This window comes from Rhododendron vialii, chromosome 6a (assembly GCF_030253575.1).
Source record: "Rhododendron vialii isolate Sample 1 chromosome 6a, ASM3025357v1".
Classification (NCBI taxonomy): Eukaryota; Viridiplantae; Streptophyta; class Magnoliopsida; order Ericales; family Ericaceae; genus Rhododendron; species Rhododendron vialii.
In genome coordinates this window covers 700,685-725,924 of record NC_080562.1, presented here as the reverse complement: position 1 = coordinate 725,924, position 25,240 = coordinate 700,685, and the positions used below count along the sequence as shown (strand labels likewise).

The following is a 25,240-nucleotide window of genomic DNA, read 5'->3' as shown; positions in this document are numbered from 1 at the left end:
CTAGATCCCTGGACCCTGGTGTAAGGAACTTTTGGATTCTGTGAGAGGAGGGTGCTCCACTAGATCCCTGGGGTAAGGAACTTTTGGATCGAGTGAGAGCTGATCAAGAAAAAACAAACACCCCTTGGTTTCGACACTTCAAAGGACCCGCCAACATGTATTCCACCAGTCGGCTCAAGGCTTTATTATCGGTATATCAATCGGTACAGTACGGATTGACTAACCTATTTACTTACCAAAAAACTCCTTGACATTCTTCCAATCCAGAAAGCCCCTTCCTGTCAGAATGGAGTGGTGTGTCAGAGATGGTTGTCCCGTGGCCAACTCGAAGAAGTACAGGACTTCACTGGGCAAAAGGAAGATCAAAAACGAAACCCCTCACCCAAGAGGGTCACTCCCTTTTCAAACACCCACTTCCTACCAGCCTTCTCTTCTTTCTTTTGCTTGGGCTGCTTTTTCCCGTATTGATGAAAGAGATGTTTTTGTCCAATTGTGGGTGGAGAAGGATACTATTTGAATCAATGTCTCCTGCCGTATGAAAGCAATACTCTAATCATTGAGTTAAAGTAGGTCATTTTTCATTCCAAAGAGAACCAAACCAAATGGAGACCCATTGCATATAAATAAATGAAAATATTACATATAAATAAATGAGAATATCGTAGGCTTCCCGATGCGGAAGTCTATTCCTTTTGCACTTGAAGTAGAGAATCCGAAAGAGGGGTCAGTCAGATGAACATGCTTCTCTTCTCTTCTCTGCTCTATCTTGGTTTGTCATGAATTGTTTATTGGAAATCTTACACCTGAAATGGTAAATTTCCTATTGGTAATGCTCCTTAAATTGATATTTACTCGTTCATGTATGTTTGATGGAGTTCCTATTTTCTGGTGTAATTGTCAAATGACAAAGATTTCCACAGTACTCTTCTCATACAGAAACTACTATGTGAATGCAGAATATTCTCATACATTGTTCTGTTTGAATGTAAAGTGTAGTGTGGGGTTTGGGTTTCGCCAGCCCTTATTCTTGCTGTTTCCTTCCCCGTAGCTTAATGCTGATAAGTGGATTCAAGAAATGGATAGTCTGTATATCCAATGATAGGGTCTTGTGAATAGAAGGTGCTTCTATCATACATGTTGAGGGGAGCATTAAGTTCGAACCTTTTTGGCAAATCTGGGTTAGCCAAAAACCAGCGCCCAAACGCCACCAGATCGGCACCACCATTGCCGATTACTTCATTTCCATCATCTCTATTGTAGCCGCCGGCAACAATGAAAGTTCCCCCAAAAGCTTTCCGCATGGGCAACAAACTAGTTTTGGTCTCTATCCTCTCAAACTGTGTGATCATCCTTGGCTCTATCACATGACAATAGAGTATTTCATATTGGTTCAATGCCTGGGCCATGTATAGGCCAAGAGCATCTGGGTTCGAGTCTCCACTCTCGTTGTAGTCTGCAAAAGGGGAAAGCCGAATCCCAACCTTGTCTGCTCCAATCTCATCTGCAACTGCTTTAACAACTTCTAGTGGAAAACGACAACGGTTTTCTAAGCTTCCTCCATACTCATCTGTTCTGTCGTTCACTAGGTCCTTCATGAATTGATCAACTAGGTACCCATTGGCTCCGTGAATCTCCACCCCATCAAAACCTGTTATTCATATCCAGACTCCATGAGTTGTAAGTTCTAAACAGATGAAAACTTAATACAAATTTTAGTAAAGGCTGGGAATTCTATCTCTGTGTAATATTTTCGGTGCCATACTGCCATGGCCAGTTGCTCACTTATGTTCTAATAGTTAGTATTAGATTCAGATTTATAATAGGTATTAGATTAAATTTAAACTTGATGTTTACCTGCTTCAATAGCTTTCTTTGCTGCAATTCTGAAGTCATTGATAACTTGTGATATTTCTTCAACTGATAACCGATGCGGAGGTGAGAATTCTGCTCCTCCAGAGCCACCAATGTGGACTTTGCTGATTATCGCCTTGTCGGTACATGAGATTGGAGGTTGACCATTAGGTTGATAATCTGTTAAACCAAATATTAGAATGACTATGTAACTAAATAAACGTAATATTCAAAACCAAGCTTTGAAGTTTGGGCATGGTATACAAAAATAGCACCAAGTCTGATGTGCCCATTTTTCTATGCGCCCATGCCCTCATGTGTTTTTAGTTGTTGGGTCATGTCTCTAACTTCAGCGGTACAGAGAAAAAACAGTAAACGGGATTTGATGCCGGAAAAAACCTAGTACGGTAGTGTAGAGTATGTTACCATAGTTAGAGACTCTGCCAGCATGGAAAAGCTGGCAAAAGAAAATGCCTCCTTTCTCATGAACAGCATCCACAACTGGCTTCCATGCCTCCACATATTCTTTCGTCCAAATCCCAGGCATGTTTGGGCCTCTACAATATGGGACAAAAACAAACAGTTGAGTACTTTTTATGGGGTACTTAATATCACTCAGTATATTTCGCCATCAATTTACTTGACAAGCAAGACCGGCATGATATTTCGGAGACTAAGGCGAACCTCAAAGAGGGGCCTTAATTTTTTCCCTCGGTCGCTAATTTTTTTTCTTTTGAGCTTTTATGTTAGGAACTGAAAATAGTTTTAGGCCCTAATTTTACAATTTTTTGGTGGCCTAAGGCCGCCTCTTGCACCCAGCCGGCCTTGAGGAAGATGTTCGCCTTGGGCCCCAATTTTTTGCCAAAATGACATGTCTAACTGTTTCATTACAATTTTATCGGATGTCCTCGAAGGGACCATGCCTAACGGGGGTGGGGGTTATTGACATGAACAAAGAACAATCCCTCTAAACTGTTCTGCATTAAGCATGGAGTGTATTGTTACCCTGTAGCTGCATCCGAAATTAAAGAGGCTTCTGCGATCAAAAAGCCACCTTTTGCTGCTCTCTGGGAGTAATACAAAATGGCATGTGGTTGTGCCACACAATTGTATGATCTCAGTCTCGTTAACGGTGCCAAAACTACCCTACACACATACAGAGAACCATAAATCAATGAAGAAGAAGAAGAAGAAGAAGAAGAATAGCACACAAACAGATAATTCGGTTGAACATGTGAAGCATTTTTTGAAGGACCACAACGGATTGCTTACGGCTTCCTCTAATCTGTAGGAAAAATCAGTAAATAATAGAAAATTCTAAGTAGATGCCACCAATTATAGCAACCTCTATTTAGTGTGAATCGTAAAAGTTCCTATCAATTTTATGAGTCGTAAAACTGAATCTGCCATTAACTGGAGCTGATTAGATCCGATATTACCATACCAGGATGGTAAGAAGGTCAGCAGAGGAAGGGGACTAATATGCTGTTGTTGCAAGAGAAGAAATGGGTGAATCTTGACCAAAGGAACATCTATTGCTGTTTAGGTTTCAGATCGTGGAGACGGTGAAGGCTAGAGTTGCTCTTTTTGTTACTTTATTAGCGTATTTCCTACTTTGAGCTTGCTTTTAGATACAGTCATACAACTATTCTGGGGATTAAGGTCATCTTGTAGTTGTTCCAACCAATCGCAGGACTCATAGGCGAAAATCAAGACTTAAGCATCTCGACAATGTTGAAAGTACCGCGGGCCTTCAAACATAATGCATGGCAAGTGTAAAGATCTCATACCACTGATGATAGCTCCGACCATCCTCATGTTTTCGGAGCTCTACAGCATCACGCGCTCCATGAGTATCCTTTAGTTACCTGTTGTTCATTCTCTAGCTAATGGATCTTTGCAGGTGGGAGAGGAGATGTTTCAGTAAGTACGCGCTTGGTAGTTGCTCTTGCAATTCTGTTGTGGTAGGCCTAGCCACTTGTTGGTTTTTGTTTGTTTCGGTTCTAGTTGTCTCCATATTAAGGTTTGCGTATCTTGTCGCAATCTTTCGTATTATCGAGGAAGTTCTCACATACTCTCAAAAACTTGCTCGTACGTAATTTGGTGCCTTGTTTTCGAGTTTGCATCTGGCCAACTTCTGGTTACTCGTTTAGCACATGAATTACTTGGTAGTGGTTATGCCAACCTAGTTGGATTTCTAATTTTCTATACCTCAGTGTTGATGCTGTGCCATCACCCCGTCACCCTTTTAACTCGTTGTACTTTGTATTTTGAGATAATAAAATTTTCTTTTGCAAATCAGAACTCGTCAAAAGAAAACTATAGTATGAGTTATTTCCTCTACCCAGTTTCGCGGAACCTTAAAGATTAGAAAGGCAGGAAATGGGTCCCCAAACTCGAACCCGCAAGGCCGCAACTAACCTAATCCAATGAAGTAAGATATCTAGCCTACCGAATGAAGATCTTCTCATGTGATGCAAATTAGTCTACCACCTTGGTGAACTGAAAAAGGTAGGGAAACTACAAGTACTAAGCAAGACCAACTAATTAAACAATTTCTGCCCTATAATTAGGAGGGGAGATAAGGTAGTTTTAGAAGAGGAAATACAGGGGATCAATTAGTTCTGGGTGGGATCAGAATTGACCTGTGAGAAAGATTAAATTGGCCCATCTTGTATGGAGTCATCAGGGCTAGAGATTCTCCCTCCATATTCATCACCTCCTTCCCTAATTACTTTCTTCTTCCACCTTAATTTTCTCACCCGAAATATGCTTGGGTCATCTCACAACCACTTATATGATCTTTCTTTTTGTCAAATAAGAGGCGGAACATGTTTAGAAGTTAGAGAAGACGTGCATGTGGTGATCACGTGCATGTTATATATATACAAATAGTCTACAAACACAATTTTAAAACACAACTCCAGACACAATTGTGTTCGGAGACCCTCGATGCATGTGGATCCATGTGCATCAAACGTCTCCGGATGCAGTTGTGTCCGATATTGTGTTTTAAAGTTGTGTTAGTAGCATTGCTCCAGATTCGAATGCAACTGTTCAATGTATAATAGTATAATTTCGAGTCATATTTTTTTTTTGAAAGGGAGTCATATTCGAGTTACTTTAACGTTTTAAAATCTGTAATCCAATGGGCACCCTTTAAAAGTATCTCTTTCTTTCTTTAGAATATACTCCGTATAAAAAAATGACACCCTTTAGTGGAGGGGTTGAAAAAATTGCTTTGGTTGGTAAGCCAATTCCCTCAAAAGTTTAACTTCTACACGGCCCCTCCGTGTACTTGGATTACTCGGCCAGCCATTCAAAACCTTACACATCAGCTAATATTAATGATTGCATCAAAGAACTGATGCAGCCAAATCTAAACCGTGGTTTGAAGCTAGTTCGTGAGGAATATTTTATAACCGGATGGACGAGGAATATTTTATAACCGGATGTCCATCAGCATGAGTGCATCTTGACTAATTTTGGATCCTTGAAGTTAAAGACTGTATAAATTTTCAGTAGTCTTAATGTTTGAAATGTTTGGCATCCGTAGAGAACACTTATTGTTTTTTCATATCCACTTTGATAAATCCCTTGGAAATTGAAAAAACCTTAAAGCAGGCTTTTCACGGGTACTAATTTAAGGCTACAAGCGGACCGAGTTGTTCGAAACTTAACTCGATAAATACTTGTTTGAGTTCGATTTGAGTACTAAACGAACCAAATCTGAGCATCAATTTTAAATGTACATAATGAAATTTTTGTATCTTGTACATGTGTAAAACTTTCAAAAATACTATAAACTTAAATTTTTTGCATGTTTTATAATTTATATAAACTATTATGTAGAAAATAAAATTTATTTGCAGTTTTAAACCTATACGAGAGTGTAAATATCTAATATTTAGATTTGTTAAGACTCATAAATAAGTTCGAGTTTGAGTGAAACATAGGGAAGTTTGGCTCGTCAATTTTTTTTTGAGCTCGAGCTCGACTCGAGTTCATTAAAGTACTTATCAAATGAACTTGATAAGCTCAGCTCAATTCAACTTGTTTTATTGCCCCAAGTACTATTGCAATTGTTTCCACTTCCCCAGGAGTATTGGTAATGAGATATTTAATCACAAAACCTTCTAACTTGTGAAGTCACATGTTCTATTTTTACAAAAGCAAAACATTCAAATTTTGGGGTCATTAGAGGTTCGCTCGATTGTTAATTTCTGGGCTACGAAATTAGTCGAGATGTGCTCAAACTAACCCGGACATCTGGTTACTAAGAAAAGAAAAAAAAATCATTTTCCTCCCATGTGGTGGCCTCAAAACACGGCTTAGCAACGTGTAAGTTTTTGAGCAACGTGTAAGTTTTTGAATGGCTGATCGTGTAGTCCAAGTACACGGAGGGGCCGTGTAGAAGTTAAACTCTTTGGGCAAACCCCGTGCGACCGGTGTTTCTTATTCCGTGTGAATGGGTGCACTAATGTAGAATACTCAAAGTGATGCAAACCAACTGAGCTGCTCGCGCTTGGCTCGGCAATTAATAAGCCGAGGTTGAGCTCAAGTTTTAGTGCAATGTAGTAAACGAGTCGAGCTCAACACTCTAAAGGAGGTTGGCTCGTTTATAGAGGCTCGTTTAGTAAATGAACTGGATTCGATTCCTATACAAACGAGCGAGCTCTTGCTCAAACATTACGGAGCTCGGCTCGGCTCATTTGCACCCCCAGTCCAAAAATGCATACTATGGGAGGTAAATTGCTTTCTGGTAATTCTACGGTGGAGATCTGCGCAAAGCCAAAGTCGTTAAAAATTTATTTATAACTAGAGTCATTTCTACAAGGGCTTCAATTGACTGTAGTCAAATCTCAAGTCCATTGATTTACAGCTCTATAAATCTTCTTTCGGTATGCTGTTATTTTTTTTTTAAAAAAAAAAAAGGCAAGCTGAGTTTATTGCTTTTTGTTGTTTTGCCTTATTAAACTCAGCCATCCTTCTTTAGTTTCAATGTCACTGTGGTGTTCACTAACCAATTTGGCCTTGGTAGTAACTGTGCATCTTAATTATTTGCTGGAAAAAGGAGGATGGAGGGAGGGAGAATCTGCTTGTTAGTACAAAATATGCCTTGGAAACGTGTAAGTTATTGTCTTTAGTTGCAACACATTTAGGTTGGCAATGCCCAAAAATTGAAGTTTTTGCAGTGGGGCAGATTCGGCCGAAGTACTGTAGTGAAAACTATTGCACGGTGGGAGGAGGCTGCTCCGGCTGCTGCCAGATCCCCTAGTGTAGATTTTCCTTGGCTTTAATAGTCTGTCTTTCTGCAGATTAAATTTTTAGTGGCAATCTTATACCCGAAATGGTAAGTTTGCTGTTTGTAATGTTTCCTTGAATCAATATTCTTTCCTTTATGACTGTTTGATGGAATTTCTGTTTCCTTCCCTAATGTGTCAATCTGCTGATTTTTCTCTGGTAGAATTTAATGGTTATTATTGCGAAATGACAAACATTTTCACTGTTTTCTTTCTCACAAAGAAACTATAATGTGAAGACAGAATAATCTGATACATTGATCTGTTTGAAAATATGGTATTGTGGGGTTTGGGTTTCTCTGGCCCATATTCTTGCTATTTGCTTTTCTGTACCTTAATGCTGAATCTGATAAGTGGATTCAAGAAATGGGTAGTCTATATACCCAATGACCGGGTCAGGTGTGCAGAAGGTGCTCCTATCGTACTTGTTGAGGGGAGCATTAAGTTCAAACCTTCTTGGCAAATCCGGGATAGCCAAAAACCAGATCCCGAACGCCACCAGTGGGCACCACCATTTCTGTCTCCTCTATCATAGCCACCGGCAACAATGAAAGCCCCCCCCAAAAGTTTTCCTCATTGGAAGCAAGCTCATTTTGGTCTCTTTCCTCTCAAGCTCTGTGACCATCCTTGGCTCTGCCACATACAGGAGAGTAAACCGTATTGGTTCAATGCCTTAGCCATTCGAAGGCCAAGAGCATCTGGGTTTGAGTCTCCGCTGTCGTTGTAGTCTGCAAAAGGCGAAAGCCGGATGCCAACTTTTTCTGCTCCAATCTCTTCTGTAATTGCTTTAACAACTTCTAGTGGAAAATTAAAAAACGGTTTAAGATGTTAGGAAGATGAATCGTTTCATTATAAATATCCTCGACCAAAATTGTACTAGTACGTACATGATCAAAAACAGAAGTAGGGGCTGGGAATTCTATCTCAGTGTAATATAATTGCAACGACATAGATAACCACAAACTATGAGTTCATAAGAGGACAAATATTCAAACTCAAAATTATGCTCAAAAATTTAAAGTCAACACACTTTATCCTCTTGACACACATGCATACATGTGCACTGCAGCCAACGTATTAAAAACAATAGAGAACTTGTCCATTACTACCCCATAGACTTGCTTCTAAACGATTTAAAACCATTTGCGAAACACAAACTCGAATTTGTTATAACTTAAGCACTAGATTATGTAAATTGCATTAAACAAATTCAATCTAATGCCGTAACCGTCCACACCCATTCGTTTCACCCTAACAGGTACATGGACCAGCACCATCGTGGATTGTCCGATCATGATCGTTGGCAGCAATTAGATCATTCTAACCGGCGCATCATTTTGAGAGCATCAAAAAGAACACATGTGACTTACCCGTCACATATACGCCCTGCGACTTCCATGTTAGTGACACGTCACTACCAAGTCTCCAGGTTATTGAATGAGCCAAAACCACAAAGTCTAATTGACTTGTTTCAAAACATGCCCACATAAATGTGTAAATATGAGTTTGCATTTAAAAACTATATTCTGTAGCCATGAGATAAAAGATTGAAAGGTGTACCTTTCACCTTGAGACTATATATGATGAGAGGCAACTTACTCAAAACCACAGCACCATAAATTGATTAGATTACCCTTTTCTTTGAAGTCTCCTATCACATCTATCCATCTCCGTCTTAAGGGCCCATAACGTAATCAATCCACTTTCATCTTCGGAACTACTGTCTTTAGATTGTTGGAAATCCGGTCTTCAAAATGATGAAAGTGATGGTGTCACGCCCTCGATTTTCGACATAAATAATAAACACTTTTAATAAATAAAGTCCTCATTGTAATACAAATAATACCCCAAAAGACCTTTCTGTTCACTATTCTCAAACAAAATTCAATGAGTACATCCCTGGCTCGAGGCCCCAAGTTATCGAAATACCAATGTTCGAAGAAAATAATATTACAGTTCTAACAAATGTCTTTCCAAAAATACTCCTTTCAAATCAAATGCAAATAATCGCCTCTTTTATACCTTTGAAAGACATGATCAATAAGCACGATATGCACTCCATGCCAACTTCCTTATTTTTGTACCTGAAAATGATAGGGTTTGAGCATACACGTGCCCAGTAGAGAAATCTATACGCAAGTTATAGGAAAATATGATGAGTTATGCATCTAGCGTGAGAGAGTAACGACAGATAAGCCCGAGTACACAAGACTGTCGACAGTAGCACACTATGATCAGGGATTCTAGGCGACCTATATGAAGGATCTATCTGCTCATATGTCAAACAAGGACCACTAATATTCCTACATCATTCTAAGTAAATAAACAACAACTTTAGTACCGTTCATTACATCTCGTACAATTTCACAATCTTTCACATTCCACATTTCATCACCAAATCCCATTTCTCATTATCATCAGTCACCAGAATCTCTTTCACCAACTTCATAAACCAATTTCATGTCGTGTCTGAGCCTAAGCTCCTGCCAGGCACTTACTCGATAACGAGCCCTGAAAGCGTACGATTTGAGCATACAGCTCCTGCCAGGCATTTACTCATTTAAGAGCCCTGAAATTATACGATTTGAGCATACAGCTCCTGCCAGGTATTTACTCAATTAAGAGCCCTGAAATTATACGATTTGAGCATATAGCTCCTGCCAGGCATTTACTCATTTAAGAGCCCTGAAATTATACAATTTGAGCATATAGCTCCTGCCAGGCATTTACTCATTTAAGAGCCCTGAAAGATCTCTTTGTGACTATTTGTCATCACGTTCATTCCGCGTTCCACAAACATCAAATCATTCAATCGAATCCAAAAGTCATTTAATCAATTTAATCAAACAAGTACTCCTCTACCAATTAAGCACGTCACAACATTTCTTATAGTCTACGACGTTCACGGACTCCTTCACGCTACTATAGCCTTTACAACGATACTCCAACTATGCTAACGAAAAACCAATGGCACAGATACGTTCGACGAGTCGTACGATACGATCTTTCAAGCTTAGGAATGATTGTCAAATATTCTAATTTTCAGCAGAGTAGTCCGTGTTCAAAAATTTATTAAAAATAGCATACTCAATATTTTTCAACGATTCCAACGCCAAAACATCACCAACTTACCCATCTTTAAAACCTACAAGGACCCATAACCAATAGGGTCGTTTAACCATAGCTAATCAATGAAAAACACTGCTCAGTGAGCTGCCCAGATTTTCAGATTACAAGGCAATCTTCTACAAATCACTATAAATCGAGTTCTTAATATTTTTGAGTGATTCCAGTCTCAATAGTTGTGCGATTGAACGAAGCTTAAAAGTCACGAAGGAACCCTTATCAAATCTGCACTCCAAGGGTGGTTAAACAGGGGTTTACCGAGGCTACATGAATCTGCCTGACAGATTGACATACCTCCACTCAATCGATCATAACTTTTTGTGTACTAAGATTTTTAAGACGATTCCAGTGGCGAATGAAAGCTGACTTCGAGGTCTTCGAACCGATATAAAGTTTGCATAAAACGAACATCGGACGAGGAAGTTATGGTCGTTCGAAGTGGGCTGAAACCCAGAAAACGAGACAGATTGCAGACCAGTATTCTAGATATCACCATAAATTCAATTCTCAACGGTTTCGAGTGATTCCAGCGGCATTAGAACGGGCTCTAGGTCTACTCTATTTCATACAAAGGAACCAAAATTCAATCATGAGTTTAAGAAGACGTAAAACCCCAAAAACAAAGACCCTGTTTCTGCAGAATTTCGGAAATGGAACAAACAACCTCAAACAACGAAACAAAGCACGATCTAGGTACATAAACACCGTATAAACGCATAACAAGAGTAAGAGATCCCTACCTCATGGGTTTTGAGCAAAACCCGAACCTTTGACCAAGTCAACCAAGCTCCCACGCGGTCCGATCATGATTTTTCTTGAATATTTGGAAAGCCCATACGCCGTATAGCAACTTTAATTCTCGGGCCTTGTCCGGAATCTCACCCTAGATGGATGAAATCGAAGAGAGAAGAGAGGAGAAAAAATTTCGGAGGAGAGGAGAGAGAGACTGTGAGCCGAAGAGTGAGGGAGAGAAATGGGAGAATTATTCTCCCTGGGAAAAAGATAAAGGTGGGGGAGGAATCCCCCGCTTCTCGCGCCACACACACACGTGCACCTCTCACATAATTACCATTATATCCTTTCACGAACACGCCACACCGTAAATCCATACCGTCTATCTCGACAAGTCATACGATTGCAAAAGAAAAATACGGTCCAAAAAATTATGGGTCTCTACATCCTACCCTCCTTAAAAAAAATTTCGTCCTCGAAATTTGCTCATCCAAGTCCAACCAAGTCACAAACCACAATACCAAACCTCATACTGCCATCTCATAATAATCACATCATCCTCTCCTTTCTATGTAGACCCTCTCTTCTTCTTTTTTTTTTTTTGATTATCTACGAAATCCTCACTATTATTATGGTTCTACCACTCAACACTCAATCGCAAACCACTATCATTTTATCAAATCCTCAAGTCTTCACATCTGTACAAAATTCTTGGACTCCACTTACCAACATGATAGTCACATCAAAATCCAACAAACAATCTCCTTACGTTATCTAAGTATTTCTCGAAATTTCTAGAAGGACAAATTAAGCTGCTCAGAAAAACTCGAATTCTAAACTCCAAGTTCTATCTTTTTCAATCAACATCAATCAATGAATCAAACCTTTACTCACCAATCCAAAGAACCTCAAATAATCTCCATCGGAATAAAACTAATAAGCCTCGAATTCTAAACCACATAATAACTCATCACCCATTGCTCAGCTATAAATATCCACTCATAATGGTCAAACTGCCCATACTTCAATCTATTGATCTTTCTCTCGACTTTAAGAATAAACACACCTCACAACTTATTCAATTCTATCGATTCTGCTAATAATTGTCAACACAACCAAACACATATAAACAAAACCGCTAGCCACAATCACCAACTCACACCTCTGGCTACCCATATAACTCTTTTACCAACTCGGCTTAAACCCCATTTACTTTTTCGTCCATTCAACATTCCAACATAACCAATAGTCTAGCAATACTCCACATTCCCTAGCCCGCTGAGAATCACCACTGATTTCTATTTTCGGAAACTTAAACTCACTTCTATGGTAATGCGTCCCTTCTACATAACTTTTCACAACACACATTAAAACCGTTCTAGTAAAATATCAATCCACCATTTTCCTTAAACCCAATTCTCCAAACATCGTTACTGCTACTCAAGAAAGGCATACACTCGTAGCAACTACCCACATAAGCATCACTGTTTATTCTACATCGTATACTAAAAGCAAATTTCTCGCATTGAGATTACATAATAAATCAAACATGTAGGTTAAAGCTAAACAACAGCACATTTCATTCACAAAATATTTCAACAACCCACGGTACAATTTAGTAGCTTACACAACACCAAACACATCCACGCATTAATAAACTCACTCAGTATCCAGCAGACTCACCAACTCACAAAGTATCCACAGACTCACAAAGTATCCAACGGATTCACCAAGCATCCACAGACTCACAAAGTATCCAACGGATTCACCAAGTATCCACGGACTCACAAAGTATCCAACGGATTCACCAAGTATCCACGGACTCACAAAGTATCCAACGGACTCACCAAGTATCCACGGACTCACAAAGTATCCAATACTTCACATTTCATGGCTCTAGAAAGCCCAATGGTAATCTCGTTCTTTTCAACTTCATCATACCTTTCACATGTTCTGTTCACCCATCAATCTCAAATACTCTCGTCAATTAGTCTACTCAAGTCACATGTTTCCCATTTTCACAATCTCAAATATCACATAACAAATACACAACATCAATATTAATCATTTCTCTATCAACTTTACAATCACATGGCATTTCATCACCCAAATACCTACACAATGTGTGCAATAGTTGCACTAACGAACTTCCAAAACTATTGATTATCTCGATACCAAAATTTAAACACCAATACAAGCACAAACAAATTTACAAACTCCTTCCTAAATACCAACAAGACTCGAGGGTTGCAAACAGCATGTCTATACTTCTCATCACATTCTAAGATTCCAACTACTTCTCACCTAAGAATCAATTCTCTCACACCAATATCTTTGAACAGTTCCGCTCACCACAAGTTTCACAGCTTACAAATTTCTTCTTTCAACTAAGTAGTCATAACGACATCAATTTTCCTCAAAGATATTTACCACAATTGTACTCAACCTCAATAATATCAACCACACTACTTTCATCACCATCACTGCTATCACTACCACTATTTAAACATTAGTCCCTCTCAAATCTATCACCTCAAGTCTTCTTCCCTATTTTTTTTTTTTTACCATCCTATCAAAACGACACCACCACGACATTCACCTCAACAATGAAGACTACGACACCATAACACTTCCATTTTCTACGAAATTCCTACGTAGAGTCATCTATCTCAAGCCTAGAGATCTAACACCTATACACAATCCTAGTGTCCAATTGACTTTCCGAGACTTCCATCTAGAAGGAGCGGTGATCAAGCGCCTCTTCCAACTGGATCTCATCGGTAGTCGCCTGGGTGTCCAGGAGACACATACTGTATCTAGACACCCTACCTATAACCCTCATTTTCTTATCTCAACTTTAGATACTTATATCTCGTATGTAGGTTCGACTTGCCCTACCTATGCTTATATTAACTGTCTCAATAACTACCACTACAGTAACCAACCACAGTTATCATCACAACACGACTTTACCTTTCCAAACACATTCAAGGCACGCACTAACTCAATTCTCAATGCATATATTGTTCACCTTATACTTATACCCTATACAGTTTATCTCACACAGGCTTAACTTAACACATTTGAAACTTAACACATAATCCAAGCAATTCAATTAAAAACACATTTAACACTCATCTCATAAGTCATATCAACATTCCATCCCTTTTATCACATGCTATCTTATATTTTGCTTCACACGTCAATATAGCCACCATCACTACAATGAGGTCCAAGCCTCCAACTTCCCAATGCAGGTCAACAACTCAATGTCACTCTACCATAATACAAAATGCGACACCTCAATAATGTACCGACTCATTCATGCAAGCATACTTGTGTTTTGAAAAAAAAATATGCAACGAATTTTGAACCCATGAGACTAAAAGTCTCCCCACGGTCTCTAGGTATTCTAAACATATGCTCTGATACCAAGTTGTCACGCCCTCGATTTTCGACATAAATAATAAACACTTTTAATAAATAAAGTCCTCATTGTAATACAAATAATACCCCAAAAGACCTTTCTGTTCACTATTCTCAAACAAAATTCAATGAGTACATCCCTGGCTCGAGGCCCCAAGTTATCGAAATACCAATGTTCGAAGAAAATAATATTACAGTTCTAACAAATGTCTTTCCAAAAATACTCCTTTCAAATCAAATGCAAATAATCGCCTCTTTTATACCTTTGAAAGACATGATCAATAAGCACGATATGCACTCCATGCCAACTTCCTTATTTTTGTACCTGAAAATGATAGGGTTTGAGCATACACGTGCCCAGTAGAGAAATCTATACGCAAGTTATAGGAAAATATGATGAGTTATGCATCTAGCGTGAGAGAGTAACGACAGATAAGCCCGAGTACACAAGACTGTCGACAGTAGCACACTATGATCAGGGATTCTAGGCGACCTATATGAAGGATCTATCTGCTCATATGTCAAACAAGGACCACTAATATTCCTACATCATTCTAAGTAAATAAACAACAACTTTAGTACCGTTCATTACATCTCGTACAATTTCACAATCTTTCACATTCCACATTTCATCACCAAATCCCATTTCTCATTATCATCAGTCACCAGAATCTCTTTCACCAACTTCATAAACCAATTTCATGTCGTGTCTGAGCCTAAGCTCCTGCCAGGCACTTACTCGATAACGAGCCCTGAAAGCGTACGATTTGAGCATACAGCTCCTGCCAGGCATTTACTCATTTAAGAGCCCTGAAATTATACGATTTGAGCATACAGCTCCTGCCAGGTATTTACTCAATTAAGAGCCCTGAAATTATACGATTTGAGCATATAGCTCCTGCCAGGCATTTACTCATTTAAGAGCCCTGAAATTATACAATTTGAGCATATAGCTCCTGCCAGGCATTTACTCATTTAAGAGCCCTGAAAGATCTCTTTGTGACTATTTGTCATCACGTTCATTCCGCGTTCCACAAACATCAAATCATTCAATCGAATCCAAAAGTCATTTAATCAATTTAATCAAACAAGTACTCCTCTACCAATTAAGCACGTCACAACATTTCTTATAGTCTACGACGTTCACGGACTCCTTCACGCTACTATAGCCTTTACAACGATACTCCAACTATGCTAACGAAAAACCAATGGCACAGATACGTTCGACGAGTCGTACGATACGATCTTTCAAGCTTAGGAATGATTGTCAAATATTCTAATTTTCAGCAGAGTAGTCCGTGTTCAAAAATTTATTAAAAATAGCATACTCAATATTTTTCAACGATTCCAACGCCAAAACATCACCAACTTACCCATCTTTAAAACCTACAAGGACCCATAACCAATAGGGTCGTTTAACCATAGCTAATCAATGAAAAACACTGCTCAGTGAGCTGCCCAGATTTTCAGATTACAAGGCAATCTTCTACAAATCACTATAAATCGAGTTCTTAATATTTTTGAGTGATTCCAGTCTCAATAGTTGTGCGATTGAACGAAGCTTAAAAGTCACGAAGGAACCCTTATCAAATCTGCACTCCAAGGGTGGTTAAACAGGGGTTTACCGAGGCTACATGAATCTGCCTGACAGATTGACATACCTCCACTCAATCGATCATAACTTTTTGTGTACTAAGATTTTTAAGACGATTCCAGTGGCGAATGAAAGCTGACTTCGAGGTCTTCGAACCGATATAAAGTTTGCATAAAACGAACATCGGACGAGGAAGTTATGGTCGTTCGAAGTGGGCTGAAACCCAGAAAACGAGACAGATTGCAGACCAGTATTCTAGATATCACCATAAATTCAATTCTCAACGGTTTCGAGTGATTCCAGCGGCATTAGAACGGGCTCTAGGTCTACTCTATTTCATACAAAGGAACCAAAATTCAATCATGAGTTTAAGAAGACGTAAAACCCCAAAAACAAAGACCCTGTTTCTGCAGAATTTCGGAAATGGAACAAACAACCTCAAACAACGAAACAAAGCACGATCTAGGTACATAAACACCGTATAAACGCATAACAAGAGTAAGAGATCCCTACCTCATGGGTTTTGAGCAAAACCCGAACCTTTGACCAAGTCAACCAAGCTCCCACGCGGTCCGATCATGATTTTTCTTGAATATTTGGAAAGCCCATACGCCGTATAGCAACTTTAATTCTCGGGCCTTGTCCGGAATCTCACCCTAGATGGATGAAATCGAAGAGAGAAGAGAGGAGAAAAAATTTCGGAGGAGAGGAGAGAGAGACTGTGAGCCGAAGAGTGAGGGAGAGAAATGGGAGAATTATTCTCCCTGGGAAAAAGATAAAGGTGGGGGAGGAATCCCCCGCTTCTCGCGCCACACACACACGTGCACCTCTCACATAATTACCATTATATCCTTTCACGAACACGCCACACCGTAAATCCATACCGTCTATCTCGACAAGTCATACGATTGCAAAAGAAAAATACGGTCCAAAAAAATTATGGGTCTCTACAGATGGCGTCGCCTGAGAGATTTGGAACGGTAGAAGCATTCGAGTCACGTTAAGAAAACGCTCTCCTAAAGACAGTATTTGCCCCCACCATAAGGTGTGTACCGGGTTATAGCAAATCCGCCTTTAAGATAAATCAAATCCGAACTCTAGGTTCTTTCTGTTCGCGTTTGCACAAACAAAGACAGACAGAATATCCGCTAAGCAAATGTAAAAGAACCAAGAATTGATCCTCTATTTTGAGATATAACAGAATATCAGTTTGCCATTTCTAGGAAGAGAATGTGTAGAGAGGAAGAGAGCTATTCAGTATGGAATTTTTCAGTCCATTGAATGACTTTACAAATGGCCTATTTATTGACTTATAAGCACCCTTGTGTGAAAGGTTGCGTCTCTAGTAAACAACCATAAGAAATGGTCATGTCTATTCAAGACTATTAATGGAAAGAACATGCCTATTAGTAGGCACCCTTTAAACAAGTAATTAGGAAGGGTCATGCCTCTTGGAGGCATCGCATGATTCATATCCCTTCCTAATAATCACATCTTTCCAAACGAACACACCCCAATTTAATGGGTGTTACAACCATTTACATAAAGTTACAACTCATGTGAAAAAGTGTAGCAATCTTTCACAAAATCCATGATCGGGATAGCAATAAATCCATGATCCAAAACAAACTTACTGACGATAATATGCGATCATATTAACCCACTTTGATTGCCTTGCACAAACAGTTAGTTACACCAAAGGGGTAATCTTGACAACCAGAAACATTACTACACTGCCATTACATTCACTTTCAAACGAAGAAATAAGCATTTTTTCACAACCCATACACCCGATTGTATACATCACCCGTGCTGGGCATCTGCAACATTAAATCCCCGCTGTACCCTGGGAAAAACTTGTTCAATCCTAATCTCTCATTTCTCTGAATCTCTGCCGTGCCCATTTCGTTTCTTAGTCTGGCCTCATTCAATCCTACCCCACCATAACTATTTGACATGTGTCCGTTACTGTATTTCTGCTGACACAACTGTGGAACAGGAGAGGGATTATAGGAATGGTGAGATCCAATAAGCATTGAAGTAAGCCCAAAAGTATCGCCCATGGGAGAAAAGCCGTTTCCAATTCGACCCGGGCATATGAGGCCCTGATGAGCCTCTTGCACAAAGGTTGAAGGAAATGTAGGGTCCTGATGTATAGCGGATGCAGATTGTTGCATCAGTAGCCAAAGTCTTGCCTCGTCTTCGTAGGTCTGTGGAGTAGGTCTGGGTCTTGCTTCAAAGCTTGAGTTGCTATTCATTATGTTTGTTGATTTACCCCTCCCAACAACCATTATAGCAGGATCGACAAAATCGAAATCACAATTGTTGGTAATATTTGTCATGGACCCCACAAGGTACTGACTGTTTGGCAAGGAAGAGGTCTTGACCAAATGATTCCCTGAAATGAAAAGGAAGTATAGGAAGCAGAGAAGTTTAGTTTGTACTCAAAGAAGACAGGTCATGGCATAAGCCTCTAAGGACCCATTTAATTAGACAGATTAATAGGATTAGATTAAAATCTGTTGGGCACTCCCAGCAAAGATAGGACATACAACAGATCAGGTGTATGTACTCCCGCTACTCTTCGCCTGGTGACGTTGTGTATGCCCACAGACATAGCCCAGCCAATCAAACACGGCCTAAGAGAGAAAGAGAGAAGTATTACCAGAGGTGACACTCAGAGCTTGGTGTGTTCTCTCACGTGGAGGAAAACCAGGAGGTGGTTCTCTGGATGGAAATGAAAATCCTGGTGGAATCAAACTTTGAGCCATGGACACTGTAGTAGAAATCACAAGGAAGAAAAAAGTATCAAGAATAGAATCCAAAGGGGCAATCTAAAGCTTAAATGCCCAAGAGGATTTCACAATCAGGACTTCTAACAGAGACCTGTAATCATTGCATTTAAATTTAAATTGGAAGGTACTAATCCCAATAATGCCCCTGAATTCTCTCTTGTGAACACTAAAAAACCAACAGATTAAATTCTCAAAGAGGGATTACGATTTAGGACATCTCTAAATGCAAAGATGGCCCATCAATTAGGAGTGTAGGGGGGTAGCATTTAAAAGAGACACATGGGAGGTGGGACCAACAATGCGTATAATATCTTACACCTATTACATGGAATACATGAATAGATAGAAAAATAATGGGAAAAAGTCTAAAAAAAAAAAAAACCCAAAGAGAGAAGAAATAACAAGGTCATAAATGGACACTACAATCTAGACCACCATACAATTTTTCACAACTGACAAACTAAGAAAAGCACTTGTTTTCTAGTCACATAATGTTATGGACTTTTCACAATGGGATTGGGATTTTTTCGAAGAAAAGTTTTATACCCTACTATACACGCAGTGACTTGACCAATTAAGTGACAAAGAAGCAATAGTCAGTTACTGACTTGACTTATGGTAAGATAATAACACTGCCTGTATTTTCAGGGATGGTGGGTTGGACAAGGGAAATCTAGATGAACTAGATTGAGAGAATTAACCACATAACATGAGAACAGTAAATCTTAAAATGATGATAGCGATTACCATGATTCTGAGGTCCCCATAAGTAGTGTTCCTCCTTTTCCATGGAATCTGGTAGGGAGGAATATTTCTTTGACACCTGACCAATGCTACTGAATGATGAGTCCAAATCAGGTTCTTGATTCACAGAATTCCCTTTTTTGGCGAATGAGAACCTTGATTCTTCACTATTACGAAAATTCCAAGACCCACGCCGCCCGCTAGTTCCGTCCAACAATTCAGCTAAGCTGTGAGACGAGGTCAAGGAATCATCACAGGAGTCAAAGTCCATTGACAAGATATTTGAGATTATACTGCTTTCAACCACATCCAATGCAGAGGTGTCACTGTCATTGGCAATGTCATTACCGTCAAGCCTTCTCAAGTGTTCCACTATTTCCTCATTGGAAAATGAATTAGAAGGTCCCAAATTTCTATCAAGTTCAGTAGAACTTTGGAAGTTCCTCTCATTGTATCCATCAATCAATGCAGAATTTGCATAAGTAAATGGTATAGAAGCATCATCAACATGATTATGTACAGTGCTCCGCTCCATATTGCAATCGCTAAAAGTATGAGTTTCTTTACACTGCTGAGCATGATCATTAGAATGGTCAGGAATCCTAATAGGATAAGACGAAGAAAGAACAGAAGACCCCTGACTTAAGCTGTCAGAACCCTTTGATCTCTAATCATCAAAGGATAGAAAATCTTCCCGCACTTCACTGCATGAACCAGGCAAAACTTGTCTTTCTGAATCAGACATTAAAAAAGAATGTCCATTTCCTATGCATGCATCACTCGGTGGAAAATAAGGTCTCTCAAACACTGAAAATTTTGAAGATTCTCTAAATGGTTTGACGAAATATTCCTGAGAATCTTTATCTCCGAGTAACTCAATGGGCAGGTGAGACGAAGATGAAGCCTTCTTAAACATAGAATCAGAGTATCCAGTCCCCAGATGATTGGCTTCTTTGATGGCTACTGAAGAGAAGTCAGAGCACAAGTTCAGTATCTTAATATCTTCAGCAGCCCTACCATCTCTTTCTGGAACACAACTAGAGCCTCCGACAATATCCACAAAAGTTTTGTTAGGTGTCTTAATGCGTCCATCCCTATCTTTAGATGAAAGCGAACAATTCAAGTGGCCGTTGGAAATTAGTGCCACATGGGCAGTGTCCTGACAAACCACAGAAAACACATTAGATAAGGCCATCCATAACAGTTTCAATCATCTTACTCAGAATAATAGAGGTGGCATGGAAAAGATTTGACCATTGCAGAGCTTGCATGGGATAAAATCTTCCTTTTAGGGCACTTCCGAGTATTGCATTGTCAGTAGCAACTCCATTGCCATTTAAGGGATCATCAAGTGGGGGAGGCAACATATTCCCCGAGCGCCGTTGCATATTATGTGTGGCACCCACTATTTGGTGAACTCTATTTCTGTGAAAACACAACACAAGTTGAATTAACCAAACAGCGAGGATAGTACAAATTCCTACAGAACACAGCAAAAGGGAAGGAACCAAACCAGTGAAGCATACCTGATGAATACATTTGTTAAGCGAAAACACTAATATCCTAGCTAAAACAATCATCAGTTAAAAGCATTGCCTAAAACTTTTCCTTTTTCCGGAGTACCAAATTTTCTCACAAGTGTTGCAAAATAGTTAGCTAATATGCATTGCAAGGGCATGGTGAAAGCAAGCTCACAATCTAATAGAGTCAGAACAAATAAACAAAGTACACACAAAACCACACAAAATTAATAAGGAGAGATTGTGCAAGGGATGAAAACTGCTGTATAAACCATGTTATTCAAGTGGGGGAGTCATCTTCTCATAACTACCATAAGATTCGATTTTGAAAGTTATCACATATTGGCCATTCCTTCAAGTTCAGTTATATCTTAATTAAAACAGTACTAAATTGGATTATGAGAATCTCCCAATAAGATAATTTGACATGACTGGCTGAACAAAACCACAAGACCATTCAATATAAGCTATCAGTGTAATATGCAGTAGCTTTCTACAACATTGACGAAGCCTAGTACAACTTGCAAAGTGTTAAAGGCACAAGTTTGAAGTCAGTAAGTATGCAGCAAGTTGTAGTCCGCATAAAATTTTCGATTGGGTCATGCAAAGTGTGATTCCGATTCCAAGATAACCGAACACCAAGTAGTGAGCTTTGAGGGAGCTGGGTTTAAGTTTGCAGCAAATCCAAATCAGTCACCACTTGAAGTAAAATGGACGGTGTTACTTCTGTTTCTTGTTCAGTTTCTCCACTAACAAGAGAAACTAAATTTGAAGATGATCTTAACGAGTCTATTCCTCAAATTTTTTGCCTCAAAACCACATAAAAGACTTATTCTGTTACAAAAATACATCAATCCAGGCAGGTTTTTCCAAGCAATGTGGAGATATTTGAGAGAATCGAACTTCTGTATGAATACATACCTTGTATGAACTGCAGCTTCTTCATCTTTACTGAAACTATCTTCTTCAGCACCAATGCTATCTAAGTATAAACAAGCAGCATTGGTACAAGGCTGGACCAACAGAAACACCATTCTCAGTGAAAAGAACAGTTTAAATGACCACACCACATACAACAAAATATGACATCCATCACAAAGCAACTCATGTTCCTACCAAGTTTCTCAACCATGCATGGCAATACTTAGCAGTTCCAAAAGATGCTCTGCAAAGGCAGATTTCCAAAGGTCATCCAAACAATAACTAACATATAGCATGTTTTAAGCAATTATGTAGGAGGAAAAAAGGCCATGTCCTTACCTTAAAAACCTACCTTCCAAAACAAAACCATGAATTGATTGAATACACCGAATGGCCTCCTCCTCTTTCGAATAAGTAACGTATCTGCAGAAAAACATGAAGGTAGCAGAACAATTTAAGACAAAATGCATATATCCTGCAACAAATTCCACGGATCCTATTGTGAAACTAATTATAACCACTACATTCCAGTTTTCTCCTCTTCCAAAATGAACCAAAAAGAGAAAACAACTAAGCTTCTTCTTCATTTTCTTTTCATTTACCTTTTGAATTCTCTCCCTAAATCTAAGAGCATAGAGTATCAAGCTATCAATGGAATCCTAAGATATGACATTACTAATTACGTGATAACTGTTGGAGATTTTTTCAAAATAAAATAAAAGATTGCGGGAGGTTATTTGTGAAAAGGTGCGACACCTTTTCACATGGGGTATGACTTTACGTGAATAGTTATAACACCTATTAACTTAGGGTGTGACTATTAGAATGGGGTGTGATTGTTAGGAAGGGATGTGATACATGGGGGTGCCTCCAAGAGGCATGACTCTTCCTAATTAATTATTTGCATGAAAGGGTGCCTACTAAAAGGCATGATCCTTTCTCATAATTAATTGTCTTCAAAAGACATACCCTTTCTAATGTGTATCTACTAAAGACACATCCTTTCACGTAAGGGTGCCTATAAGTTTATAAATAGGCCAATGGTTAAGTCATTTGATACACCAAAAAAATATCCAGAAACTCTCCCTCTCTCTGACTCGTTGTTTTCTACGCTGTTATTTTCGTTATTCTGCAGAAACGGAATTAACAGTCCTTGGTTCAATTGATTCTCTTAGGCTCGGTATTTTGTCTGTCCTTCGTTTGTGCGGACGCAGGCAGAAGGTCATTGATCGGGCTTCGTTTTATCTTCAGAACAGATTCGCTGTAACCCGGTGCACACCAATTGGTGGGGGCGAATACTGTTTTCGGAAAGCGACGTCGTAACGTGACTCAAAGCGGTTTCCATCAGATTGTTCAAGTTGCAGAAGGCTCTAGATTTTGAAGGTTCCAGTTTTTGCACCAACAATCGAAAACAGTATTCCTACCATGGCTTCAAAATCGTTGCGAGCGTTGACTGAGGATTTCGTGAAATTGGATAAGTTTGATGGCGGTAACTTCAGGCGTTGGCAAAAGAAGATGCATTTTTTGCTTACGACTCTCAAAGTCGTGTATGTTCTCACCAACCCCTTCCCGGAGGAGACTGAAGATGAAACATTGGAGGAGGCTCGTGTGAGGAAGAAGTTCGAGAGTGATGACTACATTTGCAAGGGTCATATTCTAAATGTACTTTCGGACGCTCTGTTCGATGTGTATTCAAATACGGAGACTGCAAAGGAGATGTGGGATTCCTTGGAAGGGAGGTATTTGATTGAAGATGCAACAAGTAAGAAATTTCTGGTTAGTCAATTTATGAACTACAAAATGATAGATAACAAGTCTGTGGTTGATCAGTTGCATGAAATTCAGCATATCTTAAATCAATTTAAGGTTAAGAACATGAACATGGATGAATCGATCATAGTGTCGTCTGTGATTGATAAACTTCCTCCCTCCTGGAAAGAGTATAAGAAAACTCTTAAACACAAAACTGAGGATCTTACACTGGAACAATTGGCTGTCCATCTTCGGGTGGAGGAAGAGTCAAAGTGTCAAGAAAAGGAGGAACTTGGAGATAATATCTCCAAAATCCATGTAGTGGAGGGAGTAAAGAGCACCAACAAGGGTAAAGGTAAACAGAAGCAGAAAGTACAGAAGGGCGATGACCGCAGCGATGAACCAAAAGGGAAAAAGCCAAAAGTTGTATGTTGGCGTTGCGGTCAGCCAGGGCACTTCAAGAAGGACTGCAAGTCCAACAAGAAGAATGATCCAGGGGCATCGGGTTCAAAGAATAACTTTGTGGCTGTCATATCTGAGATTAATGTTCTCGAGGATGCTAGTAACTGGTGGATTGACTCAGGGGCAACAAAGCATGTGTGCAATGATAAGAGGTTCTTCACCGACTATGAATCGATTGAAGATGGTACAGTTCTTTACATGGGTAATTCATCAACTGCTCTTATCAAAGGCAAAGGAAAAATGGACTTAGAGTTCACTTCTGGGAAGATTCTGACTCTGATTGATGTTTACTATGTACCAGAAGTTAGGAAAAACCTTGTATCTGGAAGCCTGCTTAATAAGCATGGTTTCAAGTTAGTGTTTGAGTCAGACATTACATTTATGTTCTTTTGAAATCATGGTCCGATTTCAATTCATTTAAGAACGTCAATTTTTTTTTTTTTTTAACAGCCACTTAAGAACATCATTGGCTTTGCCTCGTATGCAAGTTGGGTGCAAATTACATCCCCCCGGAGAAGAGATAAGAAACTTATGCTTGAGAAGAGATAAGAAACTTATGCAATATGCCAATATATAAAATTTATATTAGATAGTTGCAAGTTAGTTCTTAATCTATGTAAAAGGAGGGTAGAAGATGTTAGGCTAGAAAAAGCTAACAGTTACAACAACAATCCATGCACCCTGTTCGACTAAATAAGTCAAGTGGCTTATTTTTTTGTTTTTATTCAAAATTTTTTTAATCACTTGGCTTATCATCATTTTTGGGGGATTATTGCATCATCATGACAAGAGGAATCTAAAAAGTAAAAAATTTTGATCGAAATCCAATTTTTTTTAATAAAGACAAAAAAAATTGGCTTATTAGCTTATTTTCGTCTTTATTCAAAAAAAATTGAATTTTGATCCAATTTTATTTTCGTCTTTTTTACGTTAGAATGTGTTCGTTTTGAGTCTCTAAAACCAACCCTGTCTCAGTTAAAATGTGTTTTCTTTTTGAGTCTCTAAAATCGATCT

The 25,240-nt window shown here is 39.1% G+C and overlaps 2 protein-coding genes, 2 long non-coding RNA genes and 1 pseudogene across 5 annotated transcripts; all 5 read right to left on the bottom strand.

The window, feature by feature from the left end:
- Window positions 1-861: 861 nt before the first annotated feature.
- Window positions 862-4,691, bottom strand: LOC131330827 (12-oxophytodienoate reductase 1-like). 2 transcript variants are annotated; one of them, XM_058364556.1, is made up of 5 exons: window positions 4,497-4,690; window positions 2,857-2,997; window positions 2,278-2,408; window positions 1,855-2,031; window positions 862-1,648 (listed from the first exon to the last, which is right to left on the bottom strand). In XM_058364556.1, the coding sequence occupies exons 1-5, from the start codon at window positions 4,565-4,567 to the stop codon at window positions 1,050-1,052; spliced, it is 1,119 nt and encodes a 372-aa protein (XP_058220539.1). In that variant the 5' UTR covers window positions 4,568-4,690; the 3' UTR covers window positions 862-1,049. The 2 variants fall into 2 exon arrangements, with proteins under 2 accessions (XP_058220539.1, XP_058220540.1); XM_058364557.1 differs by lacking the exon at window positions 2,857-2,997 and having other exon boundaries at window positions 4,497-4,691.
- A 2,651-nt stretch (window positions 4,692-7,342) lies between these two features.
- LOC131330215 (12-oxophytodienoate reductase 1-like) lies at window positions 7,343-8,257 on the bottom strand (annotated as a pseudogene).
- A 681-nt stretch (window positions 8,258-8,938) lies between these two features.
- LOC131330826 (uncharacterized) lies at window positions 8,939-11,490 on the bottom strand. Its single transcript, XR_009201208.1, has 2 exons — window positions 11,021-11,490; window positions 8,939-9,238 (listed from the first exon to the last, which is right to left on the bottom strand). It is a non-coding gene; the product is annotated as an uncharacterized LOC131330826 (long non-coding RNA).
- Window positions 11,491-12,759: 1,269 nt separating this feature from the next.
- Window positions 12,760-16,950, bottom strand: LOC131330825 (uncharacterized). Its single transcript, XR_009201207.1, has 3 exons — window positions 16,546-16,950; window positions 13,612-14,763; window positions 12,760-13,544 (listed from the first exon to the last, which is right to left on the bottom strand). It is a non-coding gene; the product is annotated as an uncharacterized LOC131330825 (long non-coding RNA).
- Window positions 16,951-17,666: 716 nt separating this feature from the next.
- LOC131330214 (uncharacterized) lies at window positions 17,667-22,687 on the bottom strand. The gene is made up of 8 exons (XM_058363704.1): window positions 22,352-22,687; window positions 22,208-22,256; window positions 22,013-22,104; window positions 20,774-20,996; window positions 20,296-20,730; window positions 19,575-20,238; window positions 18,698-18,808; window positions 17,667-18,430 (listed from the first exon to the last, which is right to left on the bottom strand). The coding sequence occupies exons 1-8, from the start codon at window positions 22,597-22,599 to the stop codon at window positions 17,808-17,810; spliced, it is 2,445 nt and encodes an 814-aa protein (XP_058219687.1). The 5' UTR covers window positions 22,600-22,687; the 3' UTR covers window positions 17,667-17,807.
- Window positions 22,688-25,240: the final 2,553 nt, after the last annotated feature.